At 26.2% G+C, this 19,334-nt stretch overlaps 1 protein-coding gene across 3 annotated transcripts in view; it reads left to right on the top strand.

Annotated features, from left to right (window-relative positions):
• LOC136969517 (AT-rich interactive domain-containing protein 4A-like) overlaps positions 1-19,303 on the top strand; it is a 77,336-nt gene extending 58,033 nt beyond the window's left edge. The window contains exons 8-21 of one of the 3 annotated variants that reach the window (XM_067263696.1): positions 671-750; positions 3,552-3,673; positions 3,760-3,832; positions 5,546-5,640; positions 9,901-9,998; positions 10,084-10,222; positions 10,301-10,702; positions 12,923-12,990; positions 13,196-13,360; positions 13,799-13,892; positions 14,055-16,929; positions 17,009-17,146; positions 17,506-17,649; positions 17,731-19,303. In XM_067263696.1, coding sequence (XP_067119797.1) covers positions 671-750; positions 3,552-3,673; positions 3,760-3,832; positions 5,546-5,640; positions 9,901-9,998; positions 10,084-10,222; positions 10,301-10,702; positions 12,923-12,990; positions 13,196-13,360; positions 13,799-13,892; positions 14,055-16,929; positions 17,009-17,146; positions 17,506-17,649; positions 17,731-17,783 — 4,546 coding nt within the window. In that variant the 3' untranslated portion in view covers positions 17,784-19,303. Of the gene's footprint in view, positions 1-670; positions 751-3,551; positions 3,674-3,759; positions 3,833-5,545; positions 5,641-9,900; positions 9,999-10,083; positions 10,223-10,300; positions 10,703-12,922; positions 12,991-13,195; positions 13,361-13,798; positions 13,893-14,054; positions 16,930-17,008; positions 17,147-17,505; positions 17,650-17,727 lie in introns of all 3 variants that reach the window. The other 2 variants (XM_067263695.1, XM_067263697.1) reach the window with 2 other exon arrangements.
• Positions 19,304-19,334: the final 31 nt, after the last annotated feature.

The raw sequence follows: 19,334 nt of genomic DNA, 5'->3' as shown, positions 1-19,334 counted from the left end.
ACAAATCTTCTAAACAGTTTTTTTTTTTTTAATTTTATTTTATAATCATTTTTACAGATCACCTTATGTCTGTTTGAATTGGCATCTGTTAGGTGCTATTTTCTCAGCAGCTTGAACTACTTACAGTATGCAGTTTGCTAATGAATTTGACATTGAATCTTAGGTCAATGTCCAAAGTATTCTTTTGCAGTTACTTTTTCTCTAAAACATTTATTAGCTGATAAGCTTACTTTAGACAACAATTCAGACAATTTCTGCTAAAGTTTCACTATATCAGCTAATCTTAAGAAGCCTTTTAAGCACTAAGTTCTTTTCTTAAAGTGTGCAGAATAACTAACAAGATCAAAAATGTTACTAACAATAGCTTATGCTATTGATAAGTAAAATAGTTTTTGCTGGTAGCAGATAATTTTAGTTATGTATGAAACTGAAAAACATTTAACATAATTAAATAATAATGATTTGAGGCAATGACTTAAAAGTACCAATTAATTTATTTGAATTATAAATATTGAAATGGCTTTATTATTAAAGAAAAATAATTTCTCTATTTTTTTTTTTTTTTAAATTTTAATACTCAAAATAAATTTCAGAAAATTAATTAATTTTATCCAATATTTTGAAGTAACTTTTTTTTATATTTCTCACTAGTGATTTAATTTTCTTTCAGTTATCAGGTGCCAAAAAAGGATGTCAAAGAATTTACTAAAGATACAGGTTCAAAATCAGAAAGCTCAAATTTAAAAACAGGTAATTAATGTAAATGGATTTGTTGTGGTAAAAGTTTAGAAAAATTAAAGAAAACAAAAATATAAAATATATAAAATTATTTCAAATGAATGCTTTAAATAATTTCTATTGAGATTTTAATAAAAAAAACTGCTTTTGCAGAATAAAAAAAATACACAGTTTTGTTTTAAGAAAGTTAAATATGGTAATACACGGAACTCGTATAGTAATATTGAAATTTTTAAATCGTTCTGAAATTTCTATAATGAATAATTTAGCTTATTTATTATAGAATTATAATTAAAAATTTAATTAGTCTCAAAACATTGTTTAAAATAAATTTTGCGCACACACCTTAGCAAATAATTTGAATTTATATCATTTAAAGTTAAGATAACATAAATATAACAGATCATCATTTTTCTGATATTTGTCATTTATTATTTAAAATAAAAATTTAGCTCTAAGGTAATATAAATATTATTAGAATTTTGTTTTCTAATTATATTTCCAGAATAAATGTAGCATATTTATTATTAATTAAATTATAGCATATATATATATATATATGTACATGCATAATTTATATATATTAATGTATATACAGGGTCTGAACAGACCTGGAAAGCCAGGGAATGGCATCAAATGTCAGGGAATTCACAAATATAGCAGAATCTGTCTGTTGCTTTCTCTCTCCTTTTTGACCTGAATATGTCTTTAAGTTTGATTTGGTATAGGGGAGTATACAAAAACTGGAGTGACCAAAAGAATGGCAAGATTTGTCGTGCTTATATCTTGTAAGCTATTAGTGATGATTTAACAATTAAAATTTTGTTGTTGGGTTTATGTTCATATTTAAAATGGTGGGTAGTGAGTGTGTGCAGCTGTGAGGGGGGTTTATGGTTGCGCAAAAACACTAAAATGGTGATGCGATGCTTGGGCAGTGTATAACTTTGGATTGCAAAGAGATAGAATGTTGAAATTGGTCTTGATTTGTATAGAATGACAGGATCTACAATATTATCTAGCAATAATAACCAATAAAATAGAATTTGTAAAGTTGTTGACAAGTGTGCGAGTTGAAGAGAATTTTCATAATGTCAAAGAAATTGCAAAGGAAATATGAACAGAAATGTAAGAAACATATATCATTTGAAAAAAATTTTTTAAAGGAATCAGAAAAGTCCAAAGTGACTAATGCTGAATGATGCAGGTTGTATAGAAAGATAAGAAAACTGAGCATGACAGCTGATGTGAATACATTGAGTGCACCACCTTCTTAACTGATAGATATTGACTTGGAATGTAATAACCACCAATACTTTATTTGTTTACATCTTATCTTTCCTATAATAACACAAAGATGGGTTTATGCCTTAAAACTATTGTGATTTGTGTCCTTGTACACAACTCTCCCAATTTTTTTGACTTGCATAACATTTGGTTAATTCTTTGCAGTCAATTGATGCCATGGGAAGAGGCAAAGAACTGTCAGTTGGCTTAATAGTTTTAAGTCTGCAATGCAGTCCAAAATGTCCTGTGTACAGGACATTTTGGACTGCATTGCAGACTTCATACAATTTATGTATTTTTATTCATTGTATTCTTTGCTGCTGGTCACATACAGTATATGGAGATAATAATCCTGCCAGTTTTGATGGATTGATGATCTGTTCCATATTTTTCGGAGGTATACCAAAATATTGCCACAGAGTTAAAATTGGGTTTTCAAAAACTCCATTGACAATGACCTGCTTTCTTGCCAAAACTCCACTGCTCCCATTATAAGTTTTGGGGAAGAATGGGATGAAGTGTAATGACCTTGAATAGGACCATGCTGGATCAAAAATAGCATGCAAATAAGTGAGTTCTTCCTCTCGTGGAGTGCACAATTTCTTCTGTTTAAATTATTTTGAATTTCCCACCTCCTTGCTTTAAGAAAATTTATTTTATTATGCAATGCGAGTTTTTTTCTTATTTAAATAAAATTTACAAATTAATTTAAATAAAGTCATGGAATTTTTTTATATGATGTAGAAATGATGTAGCTAATTACGTAATTGATTTTATGCAAAGTTTTTTGTTTTTGTAAAAAGTGAATAATGTGTTTTTTTAACTTATATAATTGTGTGCAAAATGGACTTAAATAGACTTGGCCAAATATTACATATTGGAAAGGAGAAATGCAAATACCTTAACAAGTCAGGGAATCACAGCTGGAATTACCTATATAGATGCTGTATATATATATATGTAATTCATTGCTGTAAAATAGTATTAATAAATTTGTAAATTTGTCTATCAGAATTGACTGATATAGCTATACTTCTTAAAAACATATCATATCATATGTAATATTATGGTAGGTGCTGCTTATTGTAATTACTAGATATTGTTATCAATAATTTATTATTATAATCAGAATCAACATATTCCAAAAAATATAAAATTTAATTTATATTTTTTGGAACATAATGATTCTGATAATATTATATGATTGATAACAATATCTGGTAATTACAATAAGCAGCACCTACCAGTTTTTCTGTTGTATTTTTGTATCAAATATTGTTGAAAAATTCCAAAAGAATGTTTTTTTTTTTTTATAAATAATATAAATTTTAAGCAAAAATATAAAACAAAAAATGGAAATAAGAATATTTTCTATAATTTTTACTCTATATTCATTTGTAGTATTATCTGTGTGCATTTCACAGTTAATTCTTCATTTGTATTCACTCAAAATTAACTAAATTTTTCATTAAATCCAGAATATAATTAATTAAAAATATTTCAATACATATTTATAAATTTATTTTTAGCTATTGAGAAAGCAGTATTGTATCTAGAAAAAGGTGAATTGCCTTCTAGTTGGGATAAAACTCTTCTTATGGGATTAAATGTTCCTTCTGGTGATGATGATAGCCAAGATTCTGATTCTGATGTAAGCAATAATATCAAATTTTTAGTTTTTGTTTAAATAATTTATGATTTTTAAAATAACTTATTTATTTTAAAAATACAATTTAGACTTCTGATGATGAACCTAGTGAAGAAAAGGATCGATTTGTGGCTCAGTTGTATAAATTTATGGATGAAAGAGGTAATTTATTATATATCCCATAGTTATATAAATATAACTTTTCAATATATTTTAAATTGAAAATTTATGATATAATAAAATTTTTATGTGATATTAACTGTAAAGATGACAACTGTTTCATAAGATTTAATTCTTAATAATATGAGTTAAGAAACAGGCAAATACATATTTGAATAAATTGAAATATTGTTTAATGAAAAATAATCATTATTAAATCTATTCAAATAGATTTTTTGTAGTGATAGCTACTGTATATTTGATTCTAATATTGTTATGCATTTATTCACACTCCTTATAATATACTACAATAACTGCCATAACTAGGCTGGTGCAATAGGTGCACTGCCCAGGGCTAAGGAGCCCTAAAATGGATATAAAAGATGATCAATAATATACTTTTATTTTTGAATTTAAAATTTTACTGCTATGTGGATTATTCCATAATGTTTTTAGTTAAATAAGCAATCATTTCTGCCATATTTATATATATATATACACTCCTCCCAAATGGGGGCAAATAAAATCTTGCACATGGCACATGAAAAGCTAGTTATGGTACTGATTACAATATAAGATGATGAAAGAATGCTATAACTTATAAGTGAGATTTCGAGAGTAAATCTGTGACAGATTTCAGCATTCTGAAAAAGGAAGTAAAATGTTTGTCAGAAATGTAAAAATTATATTCATCAAAAGAATAATAGTAAATAGACTCAGGTTATTAATAGATAATGTGAAGATGAGAAAAGAAAAAATAAAAATAGTTAGAAAAGATAATAAAGAAATGGAAAGTGAAATAAGTATAGAGAAAGAAATTCCAGTATAATATAATTAGTGCTAAAAAATGAGATAAAAGAAGTTGAAAATGAATGAGAAAGATAAAGGAATGGCTTAATCAAGCTTTTCTTATCTTAACTATATATTTCTTTGTTAGAAACATGTATACATTTAATGAATTTAAATTTTAAATATATCAGATACACTCTTTTCTTAAAATATGTGATCACTTTTCTCATCACTTTCTTATCTTTTCACAAATTATATACTCTGCTTCTTTTCATTTAGTCAAATAATATTCTATCCACTTTCTAAAAACATTACTCTTTATTTCAATACCATGTAACAGAAATAACATATGATAGAACTGGTAGATGATGAAAAAGAGGATACTTTTCTGATGACATGGTATTGAAATAAAGAGTAATGTTTTTAGAAAGTGGATAGAATATTATTTGACTAAATGAAAAGAAGCAGAGTATATAATTTGTGAAAAGATAAGAAAGTGATGAGAAAAGTGATCACATATTTTAAGAAAAGAGTGTATCTGATATATTTAAAATTTAAATTCATTAAATGTATACATGTTTCTAACAAAGAAATATATAGTTAAGATAAGAAAAGCTTTATTTTAATTAAATGCATTATATATAAAAAACATCATATTACTATATTGTATTGTAATTATTACAAAATTGGAAATAATAGAATATACAAATATGCTTTTATTTTTAAGATAATATTTATCGATATAATTATTATGATTTCATGATATTATAAAATATTTGAGTATCTTGCTTCAATTGAAAGAAAATGTTTTTAATAATTATGTAAAAACATTTTCTTTCAATTGAACACAAATTTAATAACACAAATTTTAGAAAATAATCTTAGTTGGTTTTTGTTAAATATAATAAACAGATTTTATTTTTTCAGGCACTCCAATAAATAGAGCACCTACAGTAGGAAACAGAGACTTAAATCTCTATAAATTATTTAAAATTGTTCATAAAATTGGTGGTTATAATAGGGTGAGTTTTTAAAACTATTATGATATAAATGTTCTTTTTTTTAAATATCAAATTATATATTACAAAATTAGTAATGTATTTATCATAAAAATTCAGGGATGTTCATATAATTTTTATATGAATGCATATAAATTATCATCAAAGTATATAATTACAGATTTTAATTTTTATTAATATTTTATCTAATGTATATATTTACTTATATATATATACATACATATATATATGTGTATATGTATGTATTTATAAATTATATGTGCACATACCTGTACACTTATGTAAAACGTATACATATTTTATATAAAATATTAAAAATCAGGTTAAAATAATGAAATATTTTGATTTAATTAAAGTACTATTTCTAAAGTATTTTCATCATTTCTGTTTTGAAAGAGTAATTTAAAAAAGTTATAACTTGAAATTGATAGATCAGAAATTATTATTATTACTTTTATATGTTATAAATGTGTTATGTCTATTTTAATTAATACTATTTTAGATCATGAATTCTAAACATGGATAAAATCATACAGTTTATATAAAAATTAAAGAAATAAATGTAATAAATCTGTTAATTGTCTTTTATTTTTCTATACTTCTATCATAAGTTTTAATAATATCAAAATATCAAACTATGATTTTATAATAATATTTTGGTATTAAATATTTCTATGTAGATTTTTATAAAATTTGCCATAAACAAATCAGACAGATTTTTTAGTTAAATAAAAACTAAGATATTAGATTTGATATAAATAAAATTCAACTAAATTGTAATCAGTAAGCATAAGTGGATACCAAAGGAAAATGCTTACTCGAAAGTTAAAAATATTTGAATGATTAATAAGGACCTTTTATTGACCTGTGCAGGGTCCTTACAGACCTGGAAAATCAGAGAAAGTCGGAGGATTAGATTTTTAGCATAAAAAGTCGTGGAAAGTCAGGAAATCTGCAAACACTGGAGAATCCATCTGTCGCTCTCGCTCCCTTTTGATCCAATTTGGTTCAGTATAGGGAGATCTATGGAAACTGAAGTGACCAAACAAATGGCAAGATTTGTCATGCTTATATCTCGTAAACTATAAATGATAATCTCACGTTTTAATTTTTGTTGGATAGAAGGTTTACATCTGTACTTAAAATGGTGGGTAGTGGGGGTGCAGCTGTGTGGGGAAGGGATAGAAGTTGCACATAAACACTGAAAATGGCAACATGGTGCGGTGTTCGGGGGGTGAAAGTTGGGATTGCGAAGAGATAGGACAGCGAAATTGGTATCAATTTGTATAGAATGACAGGATCTACAATATTATTTAGCAATAATAGCCAATAAAATAGAATTTGTAAAGTTATAAGCTGATAGCTGGGCGAGTTGAAGAAAATTTTCATAATGTTGAAGAAATTTTTAAGAAAATACAAACAGAAATGTAAGAAACATATATCATTTGAAAAAAATTTTTAAAGGAATCAGAAAAGTCCAAAGTGACTAATGCTGAATGATGCAGATTGTATAGAAAGATAAGAAAACTGAGCATGACAATTGACATGAATATATTGAGTGCACCACCTTCTTATAACTGATAGATATTGACTTGGAATGTGATAACCACAAATACTTTATTCGTTTGTTTTATTAGAGGAAGGCTAAGATGTAAAGACTGATTCATGCCTTAAATGATTGCGATTGTATCCCTGTACACAACCCTCCCAATTTTTTTGACCTGCACATCTGGTTATCATGTTTAAAAGATAATTTGAAAGCAGATGTACTGTACATCATATATCAGTTTTAAATTGTAATTACAAATTTATCAGTTTTTCATTTGTCTAAAGTCACTAAGAGCATCTGCAGAAAATGTGAAAACTCTTTTGTGTACTTTATTTGGACTTATTCATCTGCCATTGCAATTTTCCCCAAAACCACCAAAGACCATATATGCATTATCTTGCTTTTAGTTCTCTCCTATTCATTTTTTTCTATGTTCAATTCAATCTGTAATTGGTATTTTTAGACAGTCTTATTTGAGTTTATATCTTGAAAGCTGATAAATGTCTGGTAATTATCCCTATCTGTACAGTGACATCACTTCAGAGAACTTTAAGACACAATGTGATAATCTTCCTACTAATATAAATTTATTGCTTTTTTCATTGCTATAAAGTGAATTTTGACAATAAAAATAATTATACACATTAAAATAATAGTCCTAGTTTGACCTCAATATATTTGTTTTGTTTATGTTTAAGATAACATTTGTATGCAGTTTAAAATATTATTAAATAACGTTTGAGATAGAAAACAGTAGTAAAATAAACTTTCACACAACATTTTCTAAACAGTAATTGGATGGACAAAACAGAATTTCAGCATTCTATTGGATGGCATGATCATTATAATCTGTCAAGTCTTTATTATCTAAGGAAGCACATCTTTCATTGAAAAAGTTTGCTATCAAAAGACAAAGAATTTTGTTATCATATTGCTTCATTTCTGTTTTATTTATCATAATAATAATAATAAATGTGAAAAAATTAAATAGAAAATAATTTTAAAGTTTTAATTTTAAGCTTAGTTGTTTGTACAGAGAGCAAATCACTGACAGAAAATGGAGTAAATATTATGTAAGCAGTGATGATTTTTTTGTCTTGTGAATTGCAATTGTATTTTAATATGTTGAACTTTCCTGCTAGCAAAAACATCCAACACTAATCAGAACAGTGAATTAAATATGTCATCTTAAGATTACAAAATAGAGAGATTTAACTAAAGCAACTATAAAAAAATATAATTAGAAAGTATATTCCTTATACTCATTATAATTCATTTTGAAATTTTCTTTTTAATGAATAAATGAACAAAATAAACATCAAAAAATTTGTTGCCGCAATTTTGTTTTAATGACAGCTGCTGCTATTGTTTGCTTATGATTGGGTGCTCATTTTGCTATTCTGGTTATATGAAATGGCATTGAGAATCAAACTTGCTGTACAAAAATAAATTGCTTTTTGCTTTCTCTTTCTACTTTTGTTAGCATGTTTTGTGTGAGCTGAGCTCAAATTCTCTACAGCAAGTATGATCTGAGTGATCAACTCTTGAATCTGTATCATTGGACATTAATCTCTAATTTTTTCTCAGTTTATCCTATTTTTTGTTTTGTTTATTTTACAATTACATCTAGAATAAAGTGAAATAAAAAATTTTTTATGTTTCAGATATGTTCTAAACTGTATAATAGTAAGTGTCATGCTTTTGAAGTTTGCTCTAGAGACATGAAGTATACAGTGGAATGGGCATATGCTCACATGCAATTGTAGGCTGCATTTCAGATGTATGCTATTGAGATTTTCTGCATAAAATTAATGTGTTATAAAAAAGCTAATTATCTTGTATTTAGAATGTAAGAAGACATAGTAACTAAATGTAACAAGCTAATTCATTAAATGATGTAAAATGTTAACTGACAAGAAGATGGCTGGTAAATTAGCTCAGAATAGTTTAATAAGCCTTTTTCATATTTTAGACTTTACTAGCTTTATTTTATAATAAAAAAATACTATTTGCATTCAAAACTTACTGATAATTAATTAATAAATAATACTTGTACAAATAAGATTTTAAAATGTTAATTAATGTTTGATTATAAACTTTGCTTTTACATGTTAATTTATCTAAAGAATTTTTAGTGCATTCTTTGGAATATGTTTAAACTATAAAATGAAGCTAGTTAAATTATATTAAAAATTAATTAATAAAATAATAAAAAATATACCATTACTTATTTTATATTACTTACATTATAAATATTTCTCATAAAACATAAGAAAAAACTATCAAAGATAGAAAAATATATAAGTATAAATTAATACAATAAATTTGTTTGTGTGACTCAATTTCAGGAAAGTTACTTAAGATCAGTTTTTCAATTTATTGAACAGAGAATGATTTTTACTGAAAATGAGTTTATGCATTTAGAGTATAATTCTACAGAATTATATTGTATTTATTAGACAAAAGAAAATAATTTATCAGAATGATAGATTAGATTAAAAAGCCAATTCAAGATTATATAAAAAAGTCTCTTTGTGTCATTTTACTTATATCTTTTGTACTTCATAAACTTGTACTTTGTCCATTTTGTTTTAAGTAAATAAAAATACACAGTAAAATTTATATATTCATATTACAAATAATTTTAACTTAAATTTTTGATACAATTTAATTTATTGTTTTTTAATATTATTCTTAAATTTTAAATTATGTAGGTAACAAATCAAAATGCATGGAAGTCTGTTCACGTTAAAATGGGATTACCGCTTGTAAATTCTTCGAGTAGCAATCAAATTAAATCTGCCTATAAAAGGTTTATATTATTTAATTATTTCTGCAGTTTGTCAATTAAGGTTTTGAATTGTAATTTTAATTAAGTATTTTTTTTTTCTTTTTAGGTATTTACATAGTTTTGAAGACTTTTATAGAAAATTAGGTTGTACGATGGCAATGACAATACGTTCAAGTCGTACAAGACAGAGATCTGATCGTAATTTTATCATGACAAGAAACAGAAAACAGGATAATAAAGAAAAGGTTTGTGTGTTTTAGTCTAAAGTTAAAAGAAACAAAATTTACTTGAATCTTAATATTTTTATAACAAATTTTCTTTAGAATTCAGAAGATAAATATAAACTAGAAGAAGATAATAACAAAGATAAAGTAGCTAAATCAAATAATACTAAAGAAGTGGACAGTGAACAGTGCAAAGTTGATGATAAAAACAAATCAAAAGATGAAAGTAACAGGGTTCGCACAAGAGAAGACAAAAGGAGAGAAAAAGCTGAAAGTCCAGATAAGAAAGATGGCAAACAAACTGCTAAAAACGAAGTCAAAGATGATGATAAAAATAAGAAGGAATCAACAAAAGATAAAAAAGAGAAAAATGCAAAAGAGAAAAAGGAAGATAAAATGTGTAAAGATAAAAAGGATGATAAAATAACAAATGAACATGATAGTAAAGGTGAAGAAGACAATAAAGGAAAAAATGATAATAATTCTACTCAAAAGAAACAGGTTAATTTCTTACATTTATTTATAGTCTAAAATATTGTCATAAAATTTTAAAACTATTTTATGTAATATATCTATGCTAAGAAATTCACTAAGGTCAAAATTTTGAAGGAATTAAATCAATATTAATATTTTATAAACTCTATAACTAAATAAAAATAAACAAAATTATTTATATTATTTCTGTTTAAAGTAAATAACAATTAATGTCAAGAAAATCTTATACATATTGATACAAACAACCTAATTTAACTTCAGCATCAGTTGGTTATAAATATGGTTTGATTTACAGTTAAATTTATTAAAACTGAAATTCATCTTAGTGAAATGTTTTTACTGATTCCAACCTATTAATGAAGCTTTTACATAGTAGAATGAAAAAATACACATTTACAGCAATTTGTAACTTTCATAATAAAAAACTTTATCAGAAAAACGATCTTTTCTACCAATTTTTGTTTTTATCCTTAATTTTTAATAAAATCTGGTTATTATTACAAAGTAATATAATTTCTGGATTGGAATAAAAACAATTTTACTGATAAAGAAATGGTTCTGGAAGAAAAATAAGTTGAGAAAGCATAATAAAATTCGACGTAGATGTTAGATTTTAATTAATATTTGAGTTGCTGTGATTATTAAAAGGAAAATAGCAAAGTTAACTTTATTAATTCATTCACAACGTTATGATTCATTCCAATTATAACAACAGAATACTTTATATTATCTTAATTTCCAATAGAAGAGAATTGTTTATTTGTGTACATTGTCATGTTGTATTGTGATTATAGTTCTTCAGTTGCCAAATGCAACATTGAATTGCCATCAACTTGGTATTGTTGCAGTATAAACTAAAATTGAAATAAATACTAATTTCTACTTATTGTAATTTTCAACTTCAGTATATGATGTTACATAGTTTATTTTTGTGTTCTTATCTAAAATTAAAACAAGAATTACAAGAATAGAAAGATGGAAACATCAAATATATATATATATGGATGTTATGCAGATTAAGAAATATTGAAATAAATCTCAGTTTAAAGAAATTATTACTTTACAAAATTTCTAAAAATTTGTTATGTATCTGCAAGAATAATGCACAGTATTTTGGAACAAAAAGACAAAAACTCTGAAGAAGTGTCTTTTATAAAAATTGCATTATATATTATATACAATTAATATACCACTTATCAAATTATACCACTCAAAGTTTCATATTAATTTCACTTAAAGATGAATATGCTTAGTACATTTATTAGAATAATTAAGATATTTAAAATATATATACAGAGTCAAACCTGTTTTTATGCGGGGATAGGGACCGCATTAAAAAACACGCATTAAAAAAAATCTCACAAAACTTCACGAATGGCTGTAAATAATAGTTTTCGCCACACAATTAAAAAATATTTTTTTATGCGGTCAACAGGGACCGCATAAAAAAAGTCTCACATAGAAAATAACTCAAAACCGTACGAAATAGAATTTATTGACAACAGATGTCAGCACTTGACTGCATCGTCTGGTCTATCGTCTGTTTTACATATTTTTGTCCAGGTGGTGTTTTGTTGACTTAAAAAGTAAATTATTTCATTTTTCGCATATTCATGCAATAATATTACTATAATAAGTGCATTTATGCTATAATAAGTTTATTTAGCTATAATAAGTCAACGTAAGACATGACGAATCGCACGTGACTAGTCGCCAACTATACCGCACAAATTAAAAATTCGCATTAAAAAAATCGCACAAATAAAAATCGCACATAAAAAGAGCGCATAAAAACAGGTATTGACTGTATATAAATGAGAATAATAATTTTTTATCTTATGTGCACATAAAAAACACTCTATATAAGTATTATATTCTTTATTTATGACATCGGTATTAAGTGATTAAGTAAAATTCGTTGGATTCTTGTTGAAAATCTTTACGGTTTTTAAAGTTTGCTTGAAAAATTTGTTACTTTATCCATTAATTTTGTCTGATTTTTAAATAAGATTTATAAAAATTAATTACAATAAATTATATAGAAAACTTTAGTTCAGAGTTTTACAAGAGGTGAGAAAACATCATGTTTACATATTGTATCAAGTTGGCAGTCTCTATTTTAATTTAAATCAATAGTTTAAAATGTTTATAAGATCACATATAAATATTATATAAAGAATAATTTAATATTCAATTATATTAAAATTTTTCTTTTATATCTTTTAGTATAAGAAGAAGAATCAACAGCCAAGTGAAAAATCTCTTTTGGATAACAAGAAAGACAACTCTGATGAGTAAGTTCTTCTTGTATAACTGTTCCTATTAATATACATTATCAAAAATAGGCATTTGAAAGTAAGTTTATTAACTGGGAACTGTTATAAACCATAAAATTTTCCGTAACCATTTTATTTTCAAAATTTAAGTTATAATTTCATGAAATTTATTTACTACATTAATATATATACTTAAAGAAACTTAAAAATGATTCTAATGTAGAGAGAATGATGGGAATGGAGATGAAGATGTAGAAATAGGTGATCGTGTTAAAGTGAAGTACGGACGTGGCAGAGTTCATAAAATATATGAGGCTAAAGTTTTAAAGGTAGATAGAGAGAATGGAGACAGAAAATTTTATGTTCATTATACAGGATGGAATACTAGGTAAATTGCCTGTTATTGACCTATACAAATGCCTAATTAAGATTAATATCATAATTATCTTACTTTTTTAAATTTTACTTTGTTTTATTACCTAAATTAAAAAAAAAAAAATTAAATAAAAACATTTTTATCAGCTTTTACTTGCTGATTTAATTTTTCTTAATTAGGACTGTATAAACAATCTTTCTTTGATTAGATTAAAAATTAATTTTGATTAAAATTTAATTATAATTAAATAAAAAAGATATAACTTTAAATTAGATAATTATTAAAGTCGGGTTAATTTTCTTCAATATTTTGTTATATTATAAAGTTAAAACTTGTATTAAAATGAAGTATAAATGTAGAGTTCAGAAAATAAATAAGAATAAATTATTAATATATAACATTCATAAACTTCATATTTTATAATTATATATTTCTGTTTTGGCATTTCAGGTATGATGAATGGGTTAAAAAGAAGCGCATTATGGAAAATGTTAGTGAGAAGAATATAAATGGAAAGAAGAAAAAGTTAGCTAATTCATTGAAAGTAAGTGGAAAGATTTTAAATGCAGTTTATTACAAATAACAATTTTTCTAATTTAAATAAAAAAAAATTTTTAAAAATTGTTTTTTTTTTAATTTTGAACTGAATACATTTATATATTTTTTAAAATCAAATACTATCAATTATCAAACTTGATATTTACAGGGAATGTCGAAAACGCCAGGAAGAAGAGGACGTCCTCCCAATTCCGTTAGACTAGCTAACTTAACAGACGGTTCGACTTTACTACGAAAAAATTCTACAAATAGTATGGCATCTTCGACATCTAACTCACGCACAATGAGATCAGATAGGAATAGTTTATCAGAATCACCATTTGTTAATGGTTTAGAACCTAGACGAAGAGCCAGAAGAAAGTCTGGAGTATCCATCAATGTCGAAGCTTCGCCAGATCTTGACAGTGACGACCATGATAATTCTGAGTTTGAAAATTTGAAAATTGCTACAGAGGAGAAAGTAAAACAACATACTGAAGAAGAATCAAAAGAAAATGAAGATAAACAAAATGAAATTGATATACAGATACCAAATATTACAAATAGCATGTCAGAAAATGAAAATTCTACAGTAGAAAATTTAGAAGTAAAAGTATCCGATTCTTCTGATATGGATCAAGAATTAAAAGATCTATCTGATGACAAATGTCAAATATTGGAACCATGCAAACCACCAGAATTACCGGATGATGAAATTACATCTAACAAAAATGAATTGGAAGAAAGTGAAGATGTTTTAATGAAATCTGAGTTGACAAACAATATTATTAAGGAAGAACCTGTAAATACTGAACACGATAAAACAGTCTGTGAGAAAAATATTTTAAATAGTGATAAAGAAATTTCAGAGACTAAAATAGAAGAAAAGGAAAATGCTATGCCATTAAATGAAGATATTTGTGAAAATCAAATAAATTTAGAAAAAGAGGATAATAAATATGAAGAAAACCAAGAACAAATTAATGTTGAAGATAAACAAGACATTCCAATACCAGAAATAGTTCCAGAAATGCCAGAGATTATTAAAGAAAATATTGATTATAAACCAATTAATTTAGATGTTAAAGATGAAAAATGTATTGAGGGAGAAGAAGAAGAATTGCCAAAGATGCTTAAAAACCGAGAACTTGTTGAAAATGATGACATGGAAGTTTTAATAAAATGTCCAAAACTAGAATGTGAAGCACCACAAAAATTAAAAGTTGTAGAAGCAACAACTGATGTTTTTCCTATGAAAAGTGAATTGAATGTAAATGAAAGCAATTACTCAAAAGATTCATTGCCTGACATCTCCGCTGAATATAAAGAAGAGAAAACAATTTCTTTAGATCCTATTCCTGATGAACTTCCACATCTTGAAACAATGAAATGTAACGAGGAAGAGATAGAAGTATACTCAGAATCTAAAACTGAAAACGAACTGCCAGAAACAAAAAACAATCAAGTGTTAACTGATGAATTATTGCACGAAGAACAGTCATCTGTAAAATCGGAATCATTTTCTATGTTAACAAAAATGTGGGAAATAGAAACGTCAAAAATTGAAAGTTCAGAAGTAAAAGAAGAAATTCCTAATTTAGAAAATGTAACAGAAATACAAAAACCCAGCGAAATATTAACACCAAAAAAAGACGTAAAGAAGAAGAAATCAAAAGGATTGAAATTGGAAAGGAAGTCTTTACCAAATGATAATCAAAATAAAGATGACGGAAAACTTAAAGAAGGGAAGAATAAGTCAAAAAAGAAATATAAAATCGAGGGTGAAGATAGTGAAAAGTCAAAAATTCTCGAAGGAAAACTAAAGCAGAAAAAATTTAAAAAGAACAAAACGAAAAAGAAATTAGAAAAAAGTGATACAAACTGCGAAAGTGATATTAAACCAGTGGAGATCAAAGAAGAAGTAAATGAAAAAGCAAAAAAAGAGAAGAAGAAAAAAGATGATAAAAAATCAAAAATAGAATCAAAACCCGACACTGATGGCAAAAATATTGATAATCTTAAAAAAGAGAAGAAGAAAGGTAAAAAGAATAAAGAAAAAGTATGTCCTGAGAAGAAAAATGAAAATAATTTAGAAAAGAAATGTAAAAAAAAGAAAAAATTACATAATGAATTAGAAATAATTGAAACCGATTCTGAAAAAGAAGCAGGTTTAAAAATAGACCCCGATAAAATTAAATTGAAAAAAGGAAAGAAAAAGAAAAAATCAAAAGATAATTTATTAGATGATTTAAGCGATTTAAAATTCCCAAAAGATAATATTCATAAAAAACAGGAGAAGAAACTCAAAGTGGAAGTTCTGGAAAATAATACTCCAGCCCAAGAACTGGTTCCGGTGCCAAAATTTGATAATGAAACAGAACAAGATATTGCATTTTTATTATGTGAAGAGAAGGTACCAGCCAGTCCAGTTGGAAATGAAGAAGTGCCATTACCTACTTCATCCCATCTCTCTCAAATTGAAGATCTTGTTGCAAACAGTACACCCGCGGCACTGGCAGCATCAGAAGTTTTAGCAACTATATCCGAGTCGGTCAGTAACGGTGCCCTAACTTATCCCAAAGGAATTAACCATATGTTAGTAACCGAAGCAGCTAACAGACACGAGTCGGAAGTGGCAGCTGTTTTAGATAACACCCCACCTAATACACCCGACAGCACAGAATTAGCATTGTATAGTTCTCCCATTCAAGAAAACTATTCCTTACACGACGGTGAAAGTACTCGTTCCGGTAGAGATTCTGCAGACGGAGATTCGGACAGTTTGCATATTGACACTGCAAAATTAGACGTTGCCGAGAGCGAAGACTCTTTAGTGTTTCCTTCCTTGTCAAATTCATCTTCGCATACAGAAAAAAATAACCAAGTAAACATCAAATCCGGAAGCACAAATAAACGACATCGGAATGAATTAGACGAAATATCACCTAGTAAACGTAAGAAAAAAAGTAATAAGAGGTTATCATCAAGCGACATAACAAAATCAAATGTGAATAGAAAAATGCCTTTTAGCAAGTGTTTAAAAGGTAAGTTAGTCATTCTAATGCATTGTGATCTCTAGAATTAATATATGGCATTATTGTTAAAAAATAAAATTTTGCACAGGTGATATGCAAATTAATGAAAATAATACTTCAGATTATAGAAATAGCATCTTTTCATCTCATACGGTTTCTTCATCCAGTACTTCAAATGAAGCATCTCTTTCTCGTCCATCAAAATTTAATTTTGATGTCCATCTAGGTGAGTTTCCGTCATAATAAGAATTGGTACAGACATTTGTGTGAACCAAAACAATTCTATATTAAATTTTTATACATATTCAAAAAGTGACACTTTTCTGTTTGGATCTTAGAATGAATAATTGACTTAAAATTTACATGGTATAATTTTTCAAAGTTTAAATCTATGGGGGAAAATCAAAGCATAATTTTCTCCTGTTTGCTTTTATTAAGCCTGAAATCTTCAGATGTAGACATAGAAGGATAAATATATAATTTCTCATTATATATTTTTGTTTTGGTTTGTACTAATATTTTTTTGACCATTCTAACTTGATATAATTATGTCAAAACAAATTTTTAACATTCATTCTTTAACAGACGAATCAATGGATTCTGATAAAAGAATAGCTATTTTGCAAGAAAAGCTATTACAAATAAAAAAAGTGTACCTAACATTGAAAGCAGAAGTTGCACTTATTGATAGAAGGCGAAAGAAAGCTAAAAGAAAAGAAAAGGAAGCAGGTATTTTCATAATTAATTAATTGATTGTAGTTTTTAAAATATATATCTCATGTCATTAACTTGTTATTTTCTCAATAGCAGCACAATCTTCAAATTCTGTTTCACAACTGATGGAAGTCCAGTGCTCTTCATAACATAGGGATTACTGGATGCAGCTTTGACTAATGATCATCACTCGAATTGTATATATCATTATGTATTTAAAACAGGGATTCAAATGTGTACAGAGCAATACTGGTTTACTTGCTGCTAGCTATATTAAAAATATGTAAAGCTGCTTGGCAGAGTAGTGTATTTTATATACTTTTATATCCAATATTTGTGTCATCCCATTTGTTGTAAAAAATTCCATATTTGGGATTTTATTTATTTATAAAGACAAAAGCTTATATATATATATATATACATATATATATACATACATTTAGATATACTGTATTTATGTATATATATATATACTTGCACAGTATTATATCATTACAGTTGCACAGTTAAAAAAAATCATTTATGCTTATATGTTTTGTGTAAAAATTGTGATTGAATTGCTAAGTCATCATGAAGAAGAAACATTGTACTCGACAAACTTTGGTGTGCGTGTAAAAAGAGAATTATATTTTCATTCCTTCCATTGTCCAGATTTTGCCGAGAAAATGAAATTTATTTTACAAAGAACGTATTTATCATTGTGATCCGTTGTTTTCAAAATTTGTTTATTTACTATCTGTTGTTTGAATCTCTTTTGTCTTAAAATTCATTCAAGATAAAAAATTTATATATATATTTGCATATATTTTTTTCTTGTTTTGAAAAGTGATATTAATTAAATAAATTAAGTACCACATTGTATCATCGTAGACTTACAGAAATTTAAAGCTGTCATGATTTACACTTCTTGACCAAGAGAATAAAATTAAATTTTAGCAAAGATTTTAAAACACAGCAGAGCTTCCTATTTAATATGAATTTTGGTATGACATTTGTATCATAGTAATAATAAATTATAAGGGAAAAAAATGTATTTAACAGAACACAAAACAGTACTAATAGTCAGAATTTGCTAGTCTACTTATATTATGTATCTAAATTGCTGTTGGAAGTTAATGAGAAGAGTGCCTTGTAAGTTTACTTATCTGATGTACCATACGCAGTTTTCTGAGGAATTTAAATACCAATGGATGACGACCACGCTTCCAGAGACCCATTTCTCCTAACCGACAGAATCTCAACTTCCATAATAGCAAAACCAATCATTTACTTCCCCCATTTAAAATAGTATGTATGTTTTTATTGTTTTATAAAATGTGATATGTTGATTTATAATCGTGAAGCATTTGTTACGTATAAATTATCTTGCTATTGTTAAATTAACGGAATAGATGACGGTTTCCTTCCGGAATGCATTCGCCATCGGGAAGCGAAATCTCTTGCCATATTATGTTTATCTAAAAATGTTTATTTTATTGTGTGAAGTAATTCTGTCAGATTTTTTACTTAAAGGCATTTTTTCATTTATCATCATTACAAGTTGTTATAGCTTGTATGAATTCTTGTACTTGGATGTAATTAAGTTAGAGATGTCTATAAAGAACTTTTATTCAATATAAATAAATAAATATATATATCTATATATATATAAAAAATTATCCGAAGTTAATTATTTTTAAAATAAAGGCCACTCTTAACAA

This window comes from Centruroides vittatus, unplaced genomic scaffold (genome assembly GCF_030686945.1).
Source record: "Centruroides vittatus isolate TY-2023 unplaced genomic scaffold, ASM3068694v2 contig_18, whole genome shotgun sequence".
Classification (NCBI taxonomy): domain Eukaryota; kingdom Metazoa; phylum Arthropoda; class Arachnida; order Scorpiones; family Buthidae; genus Centruroides; species Centruroides vittatus.
Note: the sequence above shows the minus strand (reverse complement) of the source record. Positions and strands in the feature narration are given on the sequence as shown.